General features: G+C 26.7%; 1 protein-coding gene, 2 long non-coding RNA genes and 3 pseudogenes across 7 annotated transcripts; 4 read left to right on the forward strand and 2 right to left on the reverse strand.

Moving 5' to 3' along the window:
• The first annotated feature begins 3246 nt into the window (after positions 1 to 3246).
• Positions 3247 to 5808, forward strand: LOC104731677 (putative xyloglucan endotransglucosylase/hydrolase protein 29). 2 transcript variants are annotated; one of them, XM_087479278.1, is made up of 4 exons: positions 3247 to 3623; positions 3989 to 4089; positions 4201 to 4409; positions 5001 to 5808. In XM_087479278.1, the coding sequence occupies exons 1-4, from the start codon at positions 3407 to 3409 to the stop codon at positions 5557 to 5559; spliced, it is 1086 nt and encodes a 361-aa protein (XP_087335404.1). In that variant the 5' UTR covers positions 3247 to 3406; the 3' UTR covers positions 5560 to 5808. The 2 variants fall into 2 exon arrangements, with proteins under 2 accessions (XP_087335404.1, XP_087335403.1); XM_087479277.1 differs by having other exon boundaries at positions 3568 to 3623; positions 3989 to 4069.
• An 863-nt stretch (positions 5809 to 6671) lies between these two features.
• LOC104774551 (protein S40-3 pseudogene) lies at positions 6672 to 7436 on the reverse strand (annotated as a pseudogene). The gene has a single exon (XR_015575036.1). The product of XR_015575036.1 is annotated as a protein S40-3 pseudogene (transcript).
• A 4023-nt stretch (positions 7437 to 11459) lies between these two features.
• On the forward strand, positions 11460 to 11998 carry LOC147930490 (uncharacterized). Its single transcript, XR_015575038.1, has 2 exons — positions 11460 to 11570; positions 11688 to 11998. It is a non-coding gene; the product is annotated as an uncharacterized LOC147930490 (long non-coding RNA).
• Positions 11999 to 12540: 542 nt separating this feature from the next.
• LOC147930491 (putative xyloglucan endotransglucosylase/hydrolase protein 29 pseudogene) lies at positions 12541 to 14205 on the forward strand (annotated as a pseudogene). The gene is made up of 2 exons (XR_015573673.1): positions 12541 to 12585; positions 13356 to 14205. The product of XR_015573673.1 is annotated as a putative xyloglucan endotransglucosylase/hydrolase protein 29 pseudogene (transcript).
• An 872-nt stretch (positions 14206 to 15077) lies between these two features.
• On the reverse strand, positions 15078 to 15842 carry LOC104731678 (protein S40-3 pseudogene; annotated as a pseudogene). Its single transcript, XR_015575037.1, has one exon. The product of XR_015575037.1 is annotated as a protein S40-3 pseudogene (transcript).
• A 4021-nt stretch (positions 15843 to 19863) lies between these two features.
• LOC147930492 (uncharacterized) lies at positions 19864 to 20402 on the forward strand. The gene is made up of 2 exons (XR_015573911.1): positions 19864 to 19974; positions 20092 to 20402. It is a non-coding gene; the product is annotated as an uncharacterized LOC147930492 (long non-coding RNA).
• Positions 20403 to 23977: the final 3575 nt, after the last annotated feature.

Here is a 23977-nt window from a genome sequence, read left to right on the forward strand (position 1 = left end):
ACTTTAACCTCTGTGGATAGATAACTGAATTCCACATCAACATATTTTGCTCTATTTCATAGTCTTCTGAAACCATCACCTTCAACTCTTCAAGAGACGTAGTGGGTTGCAAAGTCAGTAATCTAGCACGTTTTTCTTCATCATCAATAAATCTTCACTCCTTCTTGGCATCCAGTGTCCATACACCACAAGTAACATAGATTTACATTATAAACAGGTAAGTGAAAGCTTTTGTGGAAGGTGGAAGAGATGGTGACCGATCACATTAAGGTATAATGTCGATTTTTCTTAATTTGTTTATCTTCTAAATAATTTAGAATACGCATTCTAAAATGTATTAGAACAAATCTAAACAATAATTACGAAATCTTAACCATAAATTAAGAATATTTAAAAAATATTTAAAAATATTCACTTTCCTTATTTAATTTATTTTCTTTCTATTTTTAGGGTATTATACGGTTTACAGATTACAAATTCTAAAATGTCTATGATATATCTTCTACTTCTTTTACTATATAGGGTAAAACGTAGAAAACGAATTCTGAATTGATGTAGAATGAAGAAAAACGTAGAATACATATTCTTAATTTTGTAGAGCATACAAAATTCAGGTTATGAAATTTTTAGAACAAATTTTCCGTCTAAATTTCGTAGAACATGTACAAACTGTAGAATGAACAATCTAAATGCTTCAGAAAGAGAAAAATCGTAGAAAGTCTATTCTAAACAATTTAGACCAGAAATCAGTAATTTACAAACTGATTTTTGACACCCAAAACATTTTTTTCAAATTTTCTTTTACACAGGTGTATACTAACATGGTTTTCTGTTTGTTTATTGGTTCAAACTCCTAAAAACTTCACTATTTCTATTAGTAGGGGCATTTTCGTCACAATTGACAATTTTCAAAAAAAAGTGTATATGGACAAATTTTTAGAAAAAGCTCCTTTGTTTATAATTTTCCCAAAAAACATTGTAGTGAACTTTAATCAATAATTAATTATTTTGAAACTAATAAATTTTAAATCTAAGAACTTTGACATCTTCGATAACTACATTGTTATCTCCATCCTAATACAAATCATGAAAACTATGAATAAATACATTTTTAGAAGAAGAAAAAAAACTATATAATTTATAAATCTTAATTATCTGAATTTGTTTGTTTAGCAAATATCAGATATATATCAGAACTATACTCAAATTATCTACTGTATGGAAATACATATGGATCAAATTTTGAATTCACTTATTGCAATAATGTTTTCTTGGCAAATCAACAATCTACCACATTGGTAACAAAAAAATGACTTAAGAACCTCACTGGAAGAGTCATCAATCTTCTGACTTTTTATTCCTAGAATAATTCATTTTATATCTATATCTCATGAAAACATATTTTAAAAGTTATAACATTGAATATTGATCGTTAGTCTAATTATAGAGATCATTTAAACATATCGATATCCCACATTAAATACAAATATACAAAGTTTCAAAAACATTTTTAGTGTTATGTCGCTACAGCGGAGTTGTCCAAGTGTATATATCTGCCCTAATAAAATTTGCAACCAAGTCAAAAATGCTCAGATGGTGGAAATGTTAAACCCGGCAATGAATATCCGTTCACTAATTCAAGTTGCATATTTTAAAAAAACCTCATATGTTAATTTTGTGATGCAAACTCAGCTTCGTCTTCTTAAAAAAACATAGTGTACTTTAAATATGTTGTTTATGTCAATGTTTTGGGTTAAAAGCATTTGATAAAATTGATTAAATCTCAAACTTGTTTTATATTTTACTTATAATCATGTTATAGAATTGTAGTTTTAGTTAATAATATGTCTTCTGAGATATGCTACACAAATCACATGTCATTTTTTGTAACAGCTTACGGCCCTGATTGGTAACGACTGTTATTTGTGGCTGTAGAGACTTTAACTGTAAAAATTTGGCTGCAGAGACTTTGACTGTAGATACTTTAACTGTTAAAATCCGATTGTTAAAAAAGAAAACTTTAAAAGTTGTGGCTGTAATTTTATTAATAACAAAATTGTAAGAAAATACAAATATGATGATAAAAATAAGAAATTTGTGAAAAGAAGTAGATGACAAAATAAAGGAAAAAAAATGTTGATAATTAATGTATAAAAAAAAGTTTGTGCAAAAATATATATATAAATTTATAAAGAGTTTTCAATTATGATGGAAGAAGAAAAAAAAAGTTTTAAAATTTGTTGGTTTTAAAGCGTCATTTTGAACCTTTAAAAAAGGAAGAGAAATAAGGAACAAAAAAATTAAAATGGCTGTTGAAACTTAAAAAAATAAAAAAGTCATAAAAGTCTGATTGGTAAATAAAATGCTTTTAAGACTTTTAAATGCTTTTAAATTCTTAAAAGCCTTCACCAATCAGGGCCTACATATCATTTTTTCTATATTTTATAACCATTTATTTTGTTTTTTTAGGTGGATTATTTTTTTAAGAATCTTTTTCATAGTTTTCCCAAAAAATGTGTGATCCTTACAAAGTCTTCATTTTTTATCAAAACTTTTAAGTTGAGTTGAGTAATTAATCTTTTATTTTTCTTTAAGTGAAATTTAGTAATATATTTTTGTAGTATATATTTCTTAGAAACTAATGTTTCACTTCAATTTTCTTTTTATGTTTAGAATTTTATAAATACAATTACATAAATTATTCTTTTTACTCCACCATGCAATAAAATCTTACTTCCATTCTAAAACTCATTAACCCATTCTAAAATTTGGAATATGATCATTTTTGGTTAAAATTTGAATAATAACATTATTACTCAAAACAAATTCATAGTATTGTTCTTACTATTTTAAATTTTTTGTTTATGTTACTTAATTTATTTTTATATAATTATTAAAAAATATTTACAATTTTTAAATTTAATTTATTTTATCTAATTTGTTTTTTATTTATTTTTATTATTATTAATTGTAAGTAATAAATGTGTAATGAATGAATATTTAAAATAGTAGTTATTAGTGAAAAATATATAGCATTGTTTAGCTGGATACTGATATGGAAAAAAGAGAACAGAGAAAAGTAAACTTTATATATATAGATATATGGTATGCTCTAATTTCCTATTATTATCTATTTAAATCTAAAAATTAAACTCAAATGGCAATTCTGTAGATAACAAAAGAAAAGAGTCGCTTTTTGACAATTTTAAGTTTTTGACAAAGGAGAGAAGCTAAAAAAGTTAGACCATTCCATGGTCTTCTTTCCCACTTTGACGCATCGTTAGAAAAGATAAAAACAAGAACAAAGATCTTAGACCAGACAAAGAAAGAGAAAATAAACCAATATTTTCTCTTCTTCTTCTTCTTTTTTTTTTTTCTAGATTTGGTAATATTAAAAAAAAAAGTTATGAGAGATTCAATCTATTTCCTATGGATTGAGAATCGAATATTAGTGGTAATAATTACGATGGTAATGATGATCGTATCATGCAGATGTGTTTTGGGATTGGAGAACATAAATCCGATATTCTTCGACGAAGGTCTTTCTCATCTGTTTGGTGAAGGTAATCTCATCCGATCTCCTGATGATCGTAGCGTTCGATTACTCCTCGACAAATACACTGGTACCTTTTCTTGTCTTTGAATCATAATTCTATAAAAAGAATATTACGACGATTTCTTGAATGTTTAGGTTTATGATAGTGGATATGTAACATGCTTATGCGATTATAATACCGTGTTTCACCAAACATGAAATTTTGTAAAATCTTGATTTCTATTTGTAAGTTGAACGATAAAATAGTGAACTTTCGCATTCCCATCGATCTTCAGTTATTGTTAAGTTTCTTTTGCATTTTCATAAGTTATTTCATTTAATTTTCTGCGGTTCTATATACATACCTAAGACTAGTGGTGCGATCACTACTCGAATCATTGCTTTTTAACTATTTGTTTAATACACGATAACTTATAAAATGAATTTGATTAGGGTCCGGATTTATCTCTTCAAGCATGTATCAGCATGGATTTTTCAGTTCGTTGATAAAATTGCCTGGAGCTTATACGGCTGGTATCGTCGTCGCCTTCTATGTAAATCACTAATTTTCTCAATTGTTTTTATCATGCAAATTTAGAATAAATTGAAATTATTAAAAGAAATAATGAACTAACGTGTGCAATATGTAAATGAGATTTATGTAGACATCAAACGGCGATGTGTTTGTGAAGAACCATGATGAACTAGACATAGAGTTTTTAGGGAACCTAGAAGGGAAGCCGTGGCGATTTCAAACGAATATGTATGGAAACGGTAGCACAAACCGCGGTCGTGAAGAACGCTACCGTCTTTGGTTTGATCCTTCCAAGGAGTTTCACCGTTATAGCATACTTTGGACCCCTACCAAAATAATGTTAGTTTCCTCTTTCTCTCTTTTTCTTCTTTTTTTTTTTTTTTTTTTTGGTCAATTTTGATAGACATTAGATGACAATAAGGCTTTCAAGGTTATCATGAGAATAAAAATGGTACTGTTTGGATTGTTTTTAAAATAAATAGATAAAACCATAATTAGTTAGGTGATCTCTAAGGACTTTTCTCCGATTATGTGTAAGATGGTATATGTATGGGGTATTGGGGTTAATAGTGTTTTGATGGTGAACATGAAATATCTATTTCAAATCAACTAAGTGGTTGTTATTTAGTACTCCATACATTTAGTTTAGTCAACGCAAAAATTGACACGGCAAACACAGATTTCGTTTCACCATTGGTTTGGTCTCATTTATACGCATTTAACGATGTACAATTTGGACATTAAATGTAGGAAAATAAGCAAATTTGTTACAAAAATTCAATCTTATTGAAGTTAAGATTTAAGACTTATGAACAAAAGTAGCTTTAGCCATGAAAATATGGAATATAACCCTTACTATGACAATATGTGATTATAATTACAATAAGATAAAACTACGAAAATTTACGTTGGTTATTTTGTTATTTGCAGATTTTGGGTAGATGATGTACCAATACGAGAAATCTTTAGAAAAGAAGAAATGGAAGGAGACTATCCACAGAAGCCAATGTCTCTCTACGCTACCATTTGGGACGCCTCAAGCTGGGCCACTTCCGGTGGAAAATTCGGAGTCGACTACACATTTGCACCCTTTGTCTCTGAATTCAAAGATATTGCCCTAGACGGTTGTAATGTCTCCGACTCACTCCCCACCGTCACTGGAGAAAACAACAACATAGGTTATGATCACATCAACTGCTCTGTCTCCGACCAGTTTCTCATGACCAACGACTACTCAACCATTAGTCCTAAACAAGCAGCTTCAATGAGACGGTTCCGAGAACGTTATATGTATTATTCGTATTGTTACGACACCATTCGATACTCGGTGCCTCCGCCAGAGTGTGTTATTGTGACGGCTGAGAAGAACCGGTTTAGGGATACTGGACGGTTAAAGTTTGGTGGTAGTCATCCTAAGGTGCATAAAGCACGGAAGAAACGGCGACGGAATCGGTCCACGCCGGTATCGGTTGTATCAGCTGATCTATAGCATTTAAGTTAGTTGAGTTCATTGCGGCCGACTATATATGTAGGAATAGTGTTTTTATTATAGATTTTATAGTTGTTTTTTTTTCCTGTCCTATTCATATATATATATATATATATATATATCGTATGTTTACAAAAAAAGAGAAGATAAAAGGATATGTGATATGTCCATTGCAACTTAACCTTTTTAAGTATTTCAAATGCTTTTAAGAATAGAAATTAAATGACAATAAGAAGAAAGTTACTTCTCCATTTATTTTTTAAAGGATGTGAGAGTATTTAATTAGCAAATGTAAAAGATTAATTATAATTAGGTAAATTTAAGCAAAATTTGAAATCAGAATACAATAGCAAAATGGGTATTTTCTATTTAAAAACAAGAAATTAAAACATTATCCAGACGTAATGTAAACGTAACCCGAAAACACACAGCTCAGCAATCCGACTATATTGGTAAAACTGAGATGGCTATGAACTTTTTCGGTATGTGAATGTCTCCATACAAAATGAAATCTAACCTATTTGTAACTTGTTGACAAAACAAACTGACGTAAAACTACAAAAAAAATCTGTAGCAAAATAAAACTATTTTTTAACATGCATGTCAGCATGTGACCAAAAAAAAAAAACTATACGTGGAAGAAAATAATTCTGATGTGTAACTTTCACTGTTCCATATGCATATTATTAAACACACCGATTACTGGCTAACTAATCTGGTCAGTAATGAAATTGTCAACAAAAATACTTTGTTTAGGCAAGTCTCAAACTCTATAAGATGACATGTAACATTCCATAATATAAAATAAGGTTACATGTTGATTAGATTAATGTGCACAAATTTCCAAGGTGTATCTCTACCTTGGTTCAGTTCAGAATAGCAAATACGCTTTTTTACGGGTCACGTTAGCAAAGCAAATTGGCAAATTGCAGAATCCCATGAATGTAGAGTGTGGACCAAACACAAAATTTACAATCCAAGAAACCAATTACGTCTCAAGCAAACCTTTTTTTTTTTTTTTGTCAATCCGTCTCAAGCAAACCCATAACTCAATTTTAAACATAAGATTTTATTCTTTTGGTTTTTCCACTTCTCAAGAAACCTAACAACAATTTTATATAAAATAATTTCATTATTAAGTTAACCGGAAATTTAACATTTTACCTGATAAAATATGGGAAAATATATTCGCAGCAAAATACTTGTTTCTTCACCAAATACAACGAATCGTGGTACGCTGGTTCGTTTCAACGCTATGCTATACGTGTAAAACATGATACCTTAATTGGTTCGTTTCAAAGCTAATATTACATTACATCCAAATGATGAAAAATGACGTAGACCGAACCAAAATAGACCAATTTTAAATCGGACCGATTCTCATTTTTTATATATTAATTTCAAGATCAACTAAACTTCCAAAAAACCGGTCATCCTAAGAACGGAGTTACGATGTCGACGCAAGTCTCTTCCCTTAAGACTACAAAACGAAAACGCCATTTGCGTCTCCGTTCTACGTTTTCCCATTATGACATGCGGCGGAGTCATCTCTCCATCCTCTTCCACCTCTTCCGTACACCGGAAAATAGTTCTTGACGGTATTCTCACCGGAGATGAAATTTTCTCCGTCGCCTTCGTCTTATCTTTCTTGTTTTCGTTGTTGCTAGTACTATTGATGTCTCTCTTCTTCGTGAAATACTCATCCGAAAAGATAACCTCGGATTCTTGAAATTCTTCTGACATTGAAAGATCAAGAAAAAGTATTTTGCCAAGAAAGCGAGGGGAATTTTTTGGATATATGATTTGATTGAAGAGTGCGGTAGAAAAAAATAGAAGACACAAACAATTGGAACTTATATAGAACGAGACATCGCAGAAAAAAGAGAATCTCATGTTTTACACGTATATATACAAATATGACGATTACATATGTGTGTATGTAAACGTGTAAGTATTAACTACTAATATATTTTGTTACATCAAATGACGTCATCGTTGAAGGTGTTTGAGTGAAGTCAAGGGATTTGATCTCATGATTAATTAATCATTAAGGATTATCTACTTACTCATCCTTTGGCAATAATATAGTTGCGTATGAGTACGTAATTAGTAACATGTAGTATAATTCTTTTTAATTCAAATTCCTTATATACACAATAAATGATTGACGCTATACTAAACGCAAGCTCCGCGACTAAACTGTTCAACGCTATAAAGAATCGTATGATCACAAAAAACTTGAAAGTCACACGTGTCCAGGTCGAACTAGCTTAACGTCAGCCAAAGTTAACGTCACAAAGCTTCCGACTAGCGTGTGCCGGTGCCACGTGTCTACGTTATCTTAGAACTGCCGTCGTTCTCCTTCGTGCGCGTTTACGTGGTGGCGTTAGTTTACGGCTGATCATTAAGTTGTTGCTTTCGGAGAAGAAAAAAAGGGAAAGATTGAGTTCCCATGGTTAAAAACCCTTACAAGATTGGTTTCTCCATTGCTTCCATTATTAGTTTTGTAATGTCTAACCTCTTCGGGAGTTTGTTTTGTCCAAAACACTCTTACTTTTAAGAATAAACAAACTAAAAAAAAATACAACTAAGTAGGAAAGAACCATTGATGTTTATTTTCATCATTTTGTTGATTCCAAGGAAATAGAATTTGTTGTAAATACCAGCTCTATTATATCTTGTTGACAAACAAGTCTATCCGTGAGTTTTGTCGAAAAAGCAAAGTTTATTTTTATTATTATTGAAAGACAATTATTTACGAGAAAGACATGCCTTGAGGAGTTCATTTAACAAAAAAAAAGGTTATTGAAAGTGATCGACTCATCCGATCCACCTATCACATAGTTAGAATTCTCAATTAATATGTTGAATTTTACAATATGACTAATGGGATTTCAAGTAAATTTTACTAGGGTATGGTTTTTTTTTCTTCTACTTTTATATTTTCATTTTGATTTCGTAGAAACTAAGCTTCAAAAAAAGTTTGTAAAATGATTAAAAATAAGCAAAACAATATGACTAATGCGAAGTATAAAAGTAATATAAATCGAAATGGTTATTCAAAAGATGAAAGGAGTATTCTAATTCTCAAACTATATCTATAAATTAGTTCATTTTTTATACATTTTAGATGACTTGAAAAGCTTGTTTTCGAGACAAAAAATTACCCAAATTGGAGAAGCATATTTAATATTTGAGTACGTGTCGTGAAGATGCAAACTGTTTTCTTTAAGTACATTTGGCTTTAGAATAAATCAACAAAATTTGTATCAAAAATGAGGTGTGGTGTTTCTATATATGTGTTCAACACAAAGCAGATGGGATAAATACATCATCGCTTCATACATTAATTTGATATAGTTCAATGTTGAAACAATTCGGCCTTAACTAAGATCTAGTTCAGTGTTGGAACAATTCGGTGAAATTGAAAATTGGTGCATGTCCTACTAGACATTAAATTGAAGAGGGACAATGAAAATGGACAAAGAGGTAGACAGATAGAGTCGAATGAATTGGACATTGTACAAAGAGGTAATCATAGATGCATAGTCTTATGCTAAAAGACAATGACTTAGCCAAAATTTTGGACACCTTTGGACAAGTGTGGTTCCTACTCCTAGTGGTCCTTCCAAAAAAATTTAACTTCTATGTACATATAGTTTTTGCATGCATAGGTATATCTTGTTCCATGACTCTTTTTTCTTTTGTAAATGGGTTTTTTGTTGTTCCATGTCTCTTACTATATTTTCGTTCTCAAATAGTCATACATTTCTAAAAGTTTAAACCTTATCTATATATACATACTAGAAAGTAGCCCACGCGATGCGTGGTTTATGTATACATTATTAATTTGATATAAAATAAAGTTTTTATTCAATTATATATGAAATGTATAAATGTAATTGTTAATATATGTCTTAGAAAAATAATATCCATAATACTACGGTGCATTTACAATTTATTACTTATATATGTTACAATTTAAAGAGGAAAGTTAAAGTAAATATTATTAAATATTTTTGATTACAATGTATTGTTGAAATTATTTAAACAGTATGTTACTATAGTAATAAGACCATTACTTATAGCAAAATCAACTATATATGGTATTTTCGTTAATAGTTAAGATAAATTATTATTATTTTTTTTTTGGAAAATAAAAAACTGATAAGTAGTCAAGAAAGAAAAGTGTAAGATCGTTTTATTGTCATCATCTAAAAATAATAGTTAACAAAAAATAGTTTTATATATGATAAGTCAATTTTAAAATAATTTATTAAAACAATATCACAAAACAAATATCTTAAACTATAAGTTTAACCAGTTTTTATAAAAATTCATGAAAATAAAAGTCTGTGAAATTTAATATATTTTTTATTTTCTATATATTGTCTCTACTTCTAGTCATTTTAATATAAGTAGTATGATTAACAATAAATTAAATTTTGAAATTACTTTTTCCTGTTATATCATAGGGTGATAAAGCAATTATGTTATGATACCATTATGTGTTTTTTTAGTACATATAGTTTAAACACAATCAAAATATAACTTATAAACTACTATTAAATACAAATTTGAGTTGTGTCTTTAATACAATATATGATTATTGAATATAATGTGAGGTTTTTATATAATGTGAGGTTATTATTTTTGTAACAATTTTAAAATTCAAAAAGCAAACTATACAACAATTATATTTTTTTTAACAAACTATATAAGATACAAATAAAATAAAGTAAAAAAAAAATAGAATGTTAAATTTAAAATTAATGAGAATGACATGTGTCACAAATATAGAGTGTCAAATGTCACATTGTTAGGCAAAATTAGAAAAAAAAAACCTTAAAACGATATCACAAAACATATATCTTATACTCTAAGTAACTAATCTTTTATAATAATTCATGAAAATAAAAGTGTCTCAAATTTAATATACATATTTTTTTCTTCTATAAATTGTCTCTATTTTCTAATCATTTTAAAATAAATAGTATAATTAACAATAAATTTTGAAACTATTGTATAATTTCTCATAATAAAGTAAGGTTTCTTCAAAGTCATACTCTAAGAAGCTGACAAGTGGTACTGTATTCTTTTGACATGTGTCATTACAATCAAATTTAAATACACTATTATTAATATTCACTGAATTTAAATATAGTTTTACACTAAAAACAATATCTTATCATTTTTAATGTCTTTTTAGTAGTTATATAATTACCATATAAATTAATTTCACAAGTTTTACATCAAAAGATCAATTCATTTATTATAAATAATTTAAAGATATGAAATATGAAATTTCTTAATTTTGGCATAAAAAATAATTCTTTCAGTCTAAACTGAGTTCAATATATAAAATAAATTAATTCCAAGATATTAAGAAGCTGACAAGTGGTATTGTATTCTTTTGACATGTGTCATTACAATCAAATTTAAATACACTATTATTAATATTCACTGAATTTAAATATAGTTTTACACTAAAAACAATATCTTATCATTTTTAATGTCTTTTTAGTAGTTATATAATTACCATATAAATTAATTTCACAAGTTTTACATCAAAAGATCAATTCATTTATTATCAATAATTTAAAGATATAAAATATGAAATTTCTTAATTTTGGCATAAAAAATAATTCTTTCAGTCTAAACTGAATTCAATATATAAAATAAATTAATTCCAAGATATTAAAAATATGATATTTTATTATTTAGTGCTTAAAGAGAAATTTTTGTATTTAGAAATAACTTCAAAATAATAATAATCAGAATCACAACTTATGGCATATTACTTGATATTTATAGATATTCTTTGACAAAAAAGAAACAAAAAAAACAGTCATCATATTAATACACTTTAATGTATTAATTCCCACACAATTTATATTTATTATTGAAATGTAACAATATGTAAAACCTATGATGTTTGACAAAAAGACACTGAAAAACATTTCATGATACAAATGGAGTATTATTGCATAAAAAATATCTATAAATATCAAGTAAATGTCTTCATCCAACATCATATTCTATCTCTAAAATAATTTTCTAAATTTTGTACTATCAATTTTATATTCAACTAAAATAACTCCATTTTTTTTTCTGGGTGATTTTTGTAGGTTTTCAAACAAATAGGACAAGATAAAATTTTATAGCATATGCAGTGAACATGTGAAAGATGATTCATCATTAGAAATAACTACATGAAGAATGTAAAACAGATGGTATCTTCTCACTTTTAGATGAATTTTTTCGTATGTCTATCTTCTTTATCTTTAGTTTATACTTCTTCTTCATGTTTTTGCAACTGTTGTTTAACATGTATATTTTGCTAAGTTGCTAAAATTCATATTAGTTTAACATGTATAAATTGTCTCTATTTTCTAATCATTTTAAAATAAATAGTATAATTAACAATAAATTTTGAAACATTGTTTTCTATTATTTCTTGGGGGAGATAAAACAATTATGTTATGATACCAATTTTTTTTTAGTACATATGTTTTAAAGACAATCAAACTGTAACATATATAATACTATTAAATACACAATTTGAGTTGTGTCTTTAATACATTATATATAATTATTGAATATAATATAATTTGTATATATATAGATTTGAAAATCTTCTATATTTTTAAATTAGTCTATCATAAGTTAATTTGGTTTCAGTTTTTACTTTAAATGTATGAAACCATTTTCTAATTTTATTTGGTTTCAATTGTTTATATTTTTTAGTTGGGTTGATCAGTATTTTTTTTTAGGTTCTTATGATGTATGATTTCATTATGAAATATATTAGATGCTAAAACTAAAAAATGAAAGGAAGATATTTTTGTAACAATGTTGAAATTCAAAAAGCAAATTATATAACAATTATATTTTTCTAACAAACTATACACCATATAAAATACAAATAAAATAAAGTCAAAAAGAAAATAGAATGTTAAATTTAAAACTAATGAGAATGATATGTGTCACAAATATAGAGTATCAAATGTCACATTGTTAGGCAAAGTTAGAAAAAACCTGATTTTAAAACGATATCACAAAACATATATCTTATACTCTAAGTCTAACTAATTTTTTATAATAATTCATGAAAATAAAAGTGTGTCAAATTTAATATATACATTTTTTTCTTCTATAAATTATCTCAATTTCTAATAATTTTAAAATAATAGTATAATTAACAATAAAACAATTTTGAAACTATTGTTTTCTATAATTTTTTGGGGGAGATAAAACAATTATGTTATGATACCATTTTTTTTAGTACATATGTTTTAAAGACAGAACTGTAACTTATATAATACTATTAAATACAAATTTGAGTTGTGTCTTTAATATATTATTTATGATTATTGAATATAATATGATATATATATATATATATATATTTGAAAATCTTCTATATTTTTAAATTAGTCTATCATAAGTTAATTTGGTTTCAGTTTTTACTTTAAAAGTATTAAACGATTTTTTTATTTTTATTTGGTTTCAATTTGTTTATATTTTTTAGTTGGGTTGATCAGTATTTTTTTTTTAGGTTTTGTGATGTATGATTTCATTATGAAATATATTAGATGCTAAAACTAAAAAATGGAAGGAAGATATTTTTGTAACAATGTTGAAATTCAAAAAGCAAACTATACAACAATAATATTTTTTTAACATACTATATAAGATACAAATAAAATAAAGTAAAAAAAATTAGAATGTTAAATTTAAAATTAATAAGAATGACATGTGTCACAAATATAGAGTGCCAAATGTCACATTCTTAGGCAAAGTTAGAAAAAACCTTCTCTTATTATTTTGTTATTTGCAGATTTTGGGTAGATGATGTACCAATACGAGAAATCTTTAGAAAAGAAGAAATGGAAGGAGACTATCCACAGAAGCCAATGTCTCTCTACGCTACCATTTGGGACGCCTCAAGCTGGGCCACTTCCGGTGGAAAATTCGGAGTCGACTACACATTTGCACCCTTTGTCTCTGAATTCAAAGATATTGCCCTAGACGGTTGTAATGTCTCCGACTCACTCCCCACCGTCACTGGAGAAAACAACAACATAGGTTATGATCACATCAACTGCTCTGTCTCCGACCAGTTTCTCATGACCAACGACTACTCAACCATTAGTCCTAAACAAGCAGCTTCAATGAGACGGTTCCGAGAACGTTATATGTATTATTCGTATTGTTACGACACCATTCGATACTCGGTGCCTCCGCCAGAGTGTGTTATTGTGACGGCTGAGAAGAACCGGTTTAGGGATACTGGACGGTTAAAGTTTGGTGGTAGTCATCCTAAGGTGCATAAAGCACGGAAGAAACGGCGACGGAATCGGTCCACGCCGGTATCGGTTGTATCAGCTGATCTATAGCATTTAAGTTAGTTGAGTTCATTGCGGCCGACTATATATGTAGGAATAGTGTTTTTATTATAGATTTTATAGTTGTTTTTTTTTCCTGTCCTATTCATATATATATATATATATATATATATATATATATCGTATGTTTACAAAAAAAGAGAAGATAAAAGGATATGTGATATGTCCATTGCAACTTAACCTTTTTAAGTATTTCAAATGCTTTTAAGAATAGAAATTAAATGACAATAAGAAGAAAGTTACTTCTCCATTTATTTTTTAAAGGATGTGAGAGTATTTAATTAGCAAATGTAAAAGATTAATTATAATTAGGTAAATTTAAGCAAAATTTGAAATCAGAATACAATAGCAAAATGGGTATTTTCTATTTAAAAACAAGAAATTAAAACATTATCCAGACGTAATGTAAACGTAACCCGAAAACACACAGCTCAGCAATCCGACTATATTGGTAAAACTGAGATGGCTATGAACTTTTTCGGTATGTGAATGTCTCCATACAAAATGAAATCTAACCTATTTGTAACTTGTTGACAAAACAAACTGACGTAAAACTACAAAAAAAATCTGTAGCAAAATAAAACTATTTTTTAACATGCATGTCAGCATGTGACCAAAAAAAAAAACTATACGTGGAAGAAAATAATTCTGATGTGTAACTTTCACTGTTCCATATGCATATTATTAAACACACCGATTACTGGCTAACTAATCTGGTCAGTAATGAAATTGTCAACAAAAATACTTTGTTTAGGCAAGTCTCAAACTCTATAAGATGACATGTAACATTCCATAATATAAAATAAGGTTACATGTTGATTAGATTAATGTGCACAAATTTCCAAGGTGTATCTCTACCTTGGTTCAGTTCAGAATAGCAAATACGCTTTTTTACGGGTCACGTTAGCAAAGCAAATTGGCAAATTGCAGAATCCCATGAATGTAGAGTGTGGACCAAACACAAAATTTACAATCCAAGAAACCAATTACGTCTCAAGCAAACCTTTTTTTTTTTTTTTGTCAATCCGTCTCAAGCAAACCCATAACTCAATTTTAAACATAAGATTTTATTCTTTTGGTTTTTCCACTTCTCAAGAAACCTAACAACAATTTTATATAAAATAATTTCATTATTAAGTTAACCGGAAATTTAACATTTTACCTGATAAAATATGGGAAAATATATTCGCAGCAAAATACTTGTTTCTTCACCAAATACAACGAATCGTGGTACGCTGGTTCGTTTCAACGCTATGCTATACGTGTAAAACATGATACCTTAATTGGTTCGTTTCAAAGCTAATATTACATTACATCCAAATGATGAAAAATGACGTAGACCGAACCAAAATAGACCAATTTTAAATCGGACCGATTCTCATTTTTTATATATTAATTTCAAGATCAACTAAACTTCCAAAAAACCGGTCATCCTAAGAACGGAGTTACGATGTCGACGCAAGTCTCTTCCCTTAAGACTACAAAACGAAAACGCCATTTGCGTCTCCGTTCTACGTTTTCCCATTATGACATGCGGCGGAGTCATCTCTCCATCCTCTTCCACCTCTTCCGTACACCGGAAAATAGTTCTTGACGGTATTCTCACCGGAGATGAAATTTTCTCCGTCGCCTTCGTCTTATCTTTCTTGTTTTCGTTGTTGCTAGTACTATTGATGTCTCTCTTCTTCGTGAAATACTCATCCGAAAAGATAACCTCGGATTCTTGAAATTCTTCTGACATTGAAAGATCAAGAAAAAGTATTTTGCCAAGAAAGCGAGGGGAATTTTTTGGATATATGATTTGATTGAAGAGTGCGGTAGAAAAAAATAGAAGACACAAACAATTGGAACTTATATAGAACGAGACATCGCAGAAAAAAGAGAATCTCATGTTTTACACGTATATATACAAATATGACGATTACATATGTGTGTATGTAAACGTGTAAGTATTAACTACTAATATATTTTGTTACATCAAATGACGTCATCGTTGAAGGTGTTTGAGTGAAGTCAAGGGATTTGATCTCATGATTAATTAATCATTAAGGATTATCTACTTACTCATCCTTTGGCAATAATATAGTTGCGTATGAGTACGTAATTAGTAACATGTAGTATAATTCTTTTTAATTCAAATTCCTTATATACACAATAAATGATTGACGCTATACTAAACGCAAGCTCCGCGACTAAACTGTTCAACGCTATAAAGAATCGTATGATCACAAAAAACTTGAAAGTCACACGTGTCCAGGTCGAACTAGCTTAACGTCAGCCAAAGTTAACGTCACAAAGCTTCCGACTAGCGTGTGCCGGTGCCACGTGTCTACGTTATCTTAGAACTGCCGTCGTTCTCCTTCGTGCGCGTTTACGTGGTGGCGTTAGTTTACGGCTGATCATTAAGTTGTTGCTTTCGGAGAAGAAAAAAAGGGAAAGATTGAGTTCCCATGGTTAAAAACCCTTACAAGATTGGTTTCTCCATTGCTTCCATTATTAGTTTTGTAATGTCTAACCTCTTCGGGAGTTTGTTTTGTCCAAAACACTCTTACTTTTAAGAATAAACAAACTAAAAAAAAATACAACTAAGTAGGAAAGAACCATTGATGTTTATTTTCATCATTTTGTTGATTCCAAGGAAATAGAATTTGTTGTAAATACCAGCTCTATTATATCTTGTTGACAAACAAGTCTATCCGTGAGTTTTGTCGAAAAAGCAAAGTTTATTTTTATTATTATTGAAAGACAATTATTTACGAGAAAGACATGCCTTGAGGAGTTCATTTAACAAAAAAAAAGGTTATTGAAAGTGATCGACTCATCCGATCCACCTATCACATAGTTAGAATTCTCAATTAATATGTTGAATTTTACAATATGACTAATGGGATTTCAAGTAAATTTTACTAGGGTATGGTTTTTTTTTCTTCTACTTTTATATTTTCATTTTGATTTCGTAGAAACTAAGCTTCAAAAAAAGTTTGTAAAATGATTAAAAATAAGCAAAACAATATGACTAATGCGAAGTATAAAAGTAATATAAATCGAAATGGTTATTCAAAAGATGAAAGGAGTATTCTAATTCTCAAACTATATCTATAAATTAGTTCATTTTTTATACATTTTAGATGACTTGAAAAGCTTGTTTTCGAGACAAAAAATTACCCAAATTGGAGAAGCATATTTAATATTTGAGTACGTGTCGTGAAGATGCAAACTGTTTTCTTTAAGTACATTTGGCTTTAGAATAAATCAACAAAATTTGTATCAAAAATGAGGTGTGGTGTTTCTATATATGTGTTCAACACAAAGCAGATGGGATAAATACATCATCGCTTCATACATTAATTTGATATAGTTCAATGTTGAAACAATTCGGCCTTAACTAAGATCTAGTTCAGTGTTGGAACAATTCGGTGAAATTGAAAATTGGTGCATGTCCTACTAGACATTAAATTGAAGAGGGACAATGAAAATGGACAAAGAGGTAGACAGATAGAGTCGAATGAATTGGACATTGTACAAAGAGGTAATCATAGATGCATAGTCTTATGCTAAAAGACAATGACTTAGCCAAAATTTTGGACACCTTTGGACAAGTGTGGTTCCTACTCCTAGTGGTCCTTCCAAAAAAATTTAACTTCTATGTACATATAGTTTTTGCATGCATAGGTATATCTTGTTCCATGACTCTTTTTTCTTTTGTAAATGGGTTTTTTGTTGTTCCATGTCTCTTACTATATTTTCGTTCTCAAATAGTCATACATTTCTAAAAGTTTAAACCTTATCTATATATACATACTAGAAAGTAGCCCACGCGATGCGTGGTTTATGTATACATTATTAATTTGATATAAAATAAAGTTTTTATTCAATTATATATGAAATGTATAAATGTAATTGTTAATATATGTCTTAGAAAAATAATATCCATAATACTACGGTGCATTTACAATTTATTACTTATATATGTTACAATTTAAAGAGGAAAGTTAAAGTAAATATTATTAAATATTTTTGATTACAATGTATTGTTGAAATTATTTAAACAGTATGTTACTATAGTAATAAGACCATTACTTATAGCAAAATCAACTATATATGGTATTTTCGTTAATAGTTAAGATAAATTATTATTATTTTTTTTTGGAAAATAAAAAACTGATAAGTAGTCAAGAAAGAAAAGTGTAAGATCGTTTTATTGTCATCATCTAAAAATAATAGTTAACAAAAAATAGTTTTATATATGATAAGTCAATTTTAAAATAATTTATTAAAACAATATCACAAAACAAATATCTTAAACTATAAGTTTAACCAGTTTTTATAAAAATTCATGAAAATAAAAGTGTGTGAAATTTAATATATTTTTTATTTTCTATATATTGTCTCTACTTCTAGTCATTTTAATATAAGTAGTATGATTAACAATAAATTAAATTTTGAAATTACTTTTTCCTGTTATATCATAGGGTGATAAAGCAATTATGTTATGATACCATTATGTGTTTTTTTAGTACATATAGTTTAAACACAATCAAAATATAACTTATAAACTACTATTAAATACAAATTTGAGTTGTGTCTTTAATACAATATATGATTATTGAATATAATGTGAGGTTTTTATATAATGTGAGGTTATTATTTTTGTAACAATTTTAAAATTCAAAAAGCAAACTATACAACAATTATATTTTTTTTAACAAACTATATAAGATACAAATAAAATAAAGTAAAAAAAAATAGAATGTTAAATTTAAAATTAATGAGAATGACATGTGTCACAAATATAGAGTGTCAAATGTCACATTGTTAGGCAAAATTAGAAAAAAAAAACCTTAAAACGATATCACAAAACATATATCTTATACTCTAAGTAACTAATCTTTTATAATAATTCATGAAAATAAAAGTGTCTCAAATTTAATATACATATTTTTTTCTTCTATAAATTGTCTCTATTTTCTAATCATTTTAAAATAAATAGTATAATTAACAATAAATTTTGAAACTATTGTATAATTTCTCATAATAAAGTAAGGTTTCTTCAAAGTCATACTCTAAGAAGCTGACAAGTGGTACTGTATTCTTTTGACATGTGTCATTACAATCAAATTTAAATACACTATTATTAATATTCACTGAATTTAAATATAGTTTTACACTAAAAACAATATCTTATCATTTTTAATGTCTTTTTAGTAGTTATATAATTACCATATAAATTAATTTCACAAGTTTTACATCAAAAGATCAATTCATTTATTATAAATAATTTAAAGATATGAAATATGAAATTTCTTAATTTTGGCATAAAAAATAATTCTTTCAGTCTAAACTGAGTTCAATATATAAAATAAATTAATTCCAAGATATTAAGAAGCTGACAAGTGGTATTGTATTCTTTTGACATGTGTCATTACAATCAAATTTAAATACACTATTATTAATATTCACTGAATTTAAATATAGTTTTACACTAAAAACAATATCTTATCATTTTTAATGTCTTTTTAGTAGTTATATAATTACCATATAAATTAATTTCACAAGTTTTACATCAAAAGATCAATTCATTTATTATCAATAATTTAAAGATATAAAATATGAAATTTCTTAATTTTGGCATAAAAAATAATTCTTTCAGTCTAAACTGAATTCAATATATAAAATAAATTAATTCCAAGATATTAAAAATATGATATTTTATTATTTAGTGCTTAAAGAGAAATTTTTGTATTTAGAAATAACTTCAAAATAATAATAATCAGAATCACAACTTATGGCATATTACTTGATATTTATAGATATTCTTTGACAAAAAAGAAACAAAAAAAACAGTCATCATATTAATACACTTTAATGTATTAATTCCCACACAATTTATATTTATTATTGAAATGTAACAATATGTAAAACCTATGATGTTTGACAAAAAGACACTGAAAAACATTTCATGATACAAATGGAGTATTATTGCATAAAAAATATCTATAAATATCAAGTAAATGTCTTCATCCAACATCATATTCTATCTCTAAAATAATTTTCTAAATTTTGTACTATCAATTTTATATTCAACTAAAATAACTCCATTTTTTTTTCTGGGTGATTTTTGTAGGTTTTCAAACAAATAGGACAAGATAAAATTTTATAGCATATGCAGTGAACATGTGAAAGATGATTCATCATTAGAAATAACTACATGAAGAATGTAAAACAGATGGTATCTTCTCACTTTTAGATGAATTTTTTCGTATGTCTATCTTCTTTATCTTTAGTTTATACTTCTTCTTCATGTTTTTGCAACTGTTGTTTAACATGTATATTTTGCTAAGTTGCTAAAATTCATATTAGTTTAACATGTATAAATTGTCTCTATTTTCTAATCATTTTAAAATAAATAGTATAATTAACAATAAATTTTGAAACTATTGTTTTCTATTATTTCTTGGGGGAGATAAAACAATTATGTTATGATACCAATTTTTTTTTAGTACATATGTTTTAAAGACAATCAAACTGTAACATATATAATACTATTAAATACACAATTTGAGTTGTGTCTTTAATACATTATATATAATTATTGAATATAATATGATTTGTATATATATAGATTTGAAAATCTTCTATATTTTTAAATTAGTCTATCATAAGTTAATTTGGTTTCAGTTTTTACTTTAAATGTATGAAACCATTTTCTAATTTTATTTGGTTTCAATTGTTTATATTTTTTAGTTGGGTTGATCAGTATTTTTTTTTAGGTTCTTATGATGTATGATTTCATTATGAAATATATTAGATGCTAAAACTAAAAAATGAAAGGAAGATATTTTTGTAACAATGTTGAAATTCAAAAAGCAAATTATATAACAATTATATTTTTCTAACAAACTATACACCATATAAAATACAAATAAAATAAAGTCAAAAAGAAAATAGAATGTTAAATTTAAAACTAATGAGAATGATATGTGTCACAAATATAGAGTATCAAATGTCACATTGTTAGGCAAAGTTAGAAAAAACCTGATTTTAAAACGATATCACAAAACATATATCTTATACTCTAAGTCTAACTAATTTTTTATAATAATTCATGAAAATAAAAGTGTGTCAAATTTAATATATACATTTTTTTCTTCTATAAATTATCTCAATTTCTAATAATTTTAAAATAATAGTATAATTAACAATAAAACAATTTTGAAACTATTGTTTTCTATAATTTTTTGGGGGAGATAAAACAATTATGTTATGATACCATTTTTTTTAGTACATATGTTTTAAAGACAGAACTGTAACTTATATAATACTATTAAATACAAATTTGAGTTGTGTCTTTAATATATTATTTATGATTATTGAATATAATATGATATATATATATATATATATATATTTGAAAATCTTCTATATTTTTAAATTAGTCTATCATAAGTTAATTTGGTTTCAGTTTTTACTTTAAAAGTATTAAACGATTTTTTTATTTTTATTTGGTTTCAATTTGTTTATATTTTTTAGTTGGGTTGATCAGTATTTTTTTTTTAGGTTTTGTGATGTATGATTTCATTATGAAATATATTAGATGCTAAAACTAAAAAATGGAAGGAAGATATTTTTGTAACAATGTTGAAATTCAAAAAGCAAACTATACAACAATAATATTTTTTTAACATACTATATAAGATACAAATAAAATAAAGTAAAAAAAATTAGAATGTTAAATTTAAAATTAATAAGAATGACATGTGTCACAAATATAGAGTGCCAAATGTCACATTCTTAGGCAAAGTTAGAAAAAACCTTCTCGTATTATATAAAACAATTATGTTATGATACCATTTTTTTTAGTACATATGTTTTAAAGACAGAACTGTAACTTATATAATACTATTAAATACAAATTTGAGTTGTGTCTTTAATATATTATTTATGATTATTGAATATAATATGATATATATATATATATATATATATATATTTGAAAATCTTCTATATTTTTAAATTAGTCTATCATAAGTTAATTTGGTTTCAGTTTTTACTTTAAAAGTATTAAACGATTTTTTTATTTTTATTTGGTTTCAATTTGTTTATATTTTTTAGTTGGGTTGATCAGTATTTTTTTTTTAGGTTTTGTGATGTATGATTTCATTATGAAATATATTAGATGCTAAAACTAAAAAATGGAAGGAAGATATTTTTGTAACAATGTTGAAATTCAAAAAGCAAACTATACAACAATAATATTTTTTTAACATACTATATAAGATACAAATAAAATAAAGTAAAAAAAATTAGAATGTTAAATTTAAAATTAATAAGAATGACATGTGTCACAAATATAGAGTGCCAAATGTCACATTCTTAGGCAAAGTTAGAAAAAACCTTCTCTTATTATATAAGATAGTTTAAGTACTTATGATTATCCTGCATTAAGGTCTTGGTACATACTTAAATAACTTTAAAATAATATTACTATTATAATTATGGTTTTAAATAAAGCTAAACTCATCTCATCGTTTCAAAAACTCAAATAATAATATAATCATGTCAAACATGGTGTGTGTATTCTAATAAAGTATATTAATAACTCACATCCATATTATATCTTATCGTCTATACAACTGTTTCTAACTATACTCGGTTTTTCTTATACTCCCTCTGTTTCACAAAGAGTGTCATTTTGACACATTTCACACAAATTAAGAAAAGTTTGAATTATACTTATTTGCCCCTATTTATTAAGTGATTAATGGTCAAAATTCAATGAAAATAGCTTTGGGTTTAGGGGTAAAAAAGAAAATTTAGCATTAAAACACTCATTGGAAATGTAAAATGACATTCTTTGTGAAACAAGAAATTTTCTCCAGAATGACACTCTTTGTGAAACAGAGGGAATATCTCTTAAAATTATAATTAAGCATAACATGCATGAATCATAGGAACAGTCCTCAATGATTAATTTCAAATGAGTTTTAAAAGAAATTAAGATAGACATTTAATTGGGTGTGAGAGGTGGAAATAGAGATAAGGTGTTCATTTTCTTGATTAGTCCAATATCAATTTGTATGGGACCTTCTTAATGACATCGACGTTGATCAGTTGATGTTAATTTTGCTTAGATGCTTTTCTTTCTGGTCGCGTTAGTTTTTTATTCTCCTTTTTTAAAAAAACAAAACATTTTTAATGAATTCAAGTTTTTTTTTCACATGAAATCCATGTGTTCTTTGCTAATAATAGGAAGAAAGTAGAATTGTTTACGAAAATTTTATACAATAATTATGTATTAATAACCCAATTATAAAACATAACTTGAAAATTTAACTTCAAAACCTAGTGATAATGGTTTGACTAACAGAATAATAATAAAAAAATCTTCAACACACCATCAAATTAAAATATATATAAATCATGATTGGTTATTGACATAAATATCTAAAAATAAAATATTTTAATTTAGTTGAACGAGTTAAGTTTCTGCTCTTACTAGTTTAAATTATAAATGAAAAAAATTGTATTACGAAACATACAAAAACTCGTTAAGTAAGTTAGAAAAATTGGAGAACTACGACACTTTGGTATCTTCGGAATAATCCGTATTAAAAGTCAAAATTGACTACATTTTATGAGATTGATGTTTTTAAATCTCCATGAGGAAGGATGGAATTTCTTTTCTATATCTTCCCCTACTTAATATCACCCGGCTTTGTTTAGAGGATGGAAACGAAAACATATATGGGGAACTAAAATTCAAAAACAGAAAACGATTTTTTGTTAAAATTAGAAAATGAAAATGTTTTGTAAACATATAATTAATATATATATATATATATATATATTTTATATATATATCTATACTATTAAAAGGGAAGCATTTTTAATAAGTAGACATAGATTAAGAAATTATTACATGAAATACCACTGAAAACTGAATAGGATAAGTATAAATATGGAGCCAAACAGATTGATATTGATAGTACCCAAACAGATTGAAATTAATA

Source organism: Camelina sativa, chromosome 12 (assembly GCF_030686135.1).
Source record: "Camelina sativa cultivar CO46 ecotype springtype chromosome 12, ASM3068613v1".
NCBI classification, from domain to species: domain Eukaryota; kingdom Viridiplantae; phylum Streptophyta; class Magnoliopsida; order Brassicales; family Brassicaceae; genus Camelina; species Camelina sativa.

Coding starts and splice junctions, on each gene's coding strand:
- LOC104731677 (XM_087479278.1), top strand. CDS start 3,407: ATGAGAGATTCAATCTATTTCCTATGGATTGAGAATCGAATATTAGTG. Junction 3,624..3,988: donor ACTCCTCGACAAATACACTG/GTACCTTTTCTT, acceptor GAATTTGATTAG/GGTCCGGATTTATCTCTTCA. Junction 4,410..5,000: donor TGGACCCCTACCAAAATAAT/GTTAGTTTCCTC, acceptor TGTTATTTGCAG/ATTTTGGGTAGATGATGTAC.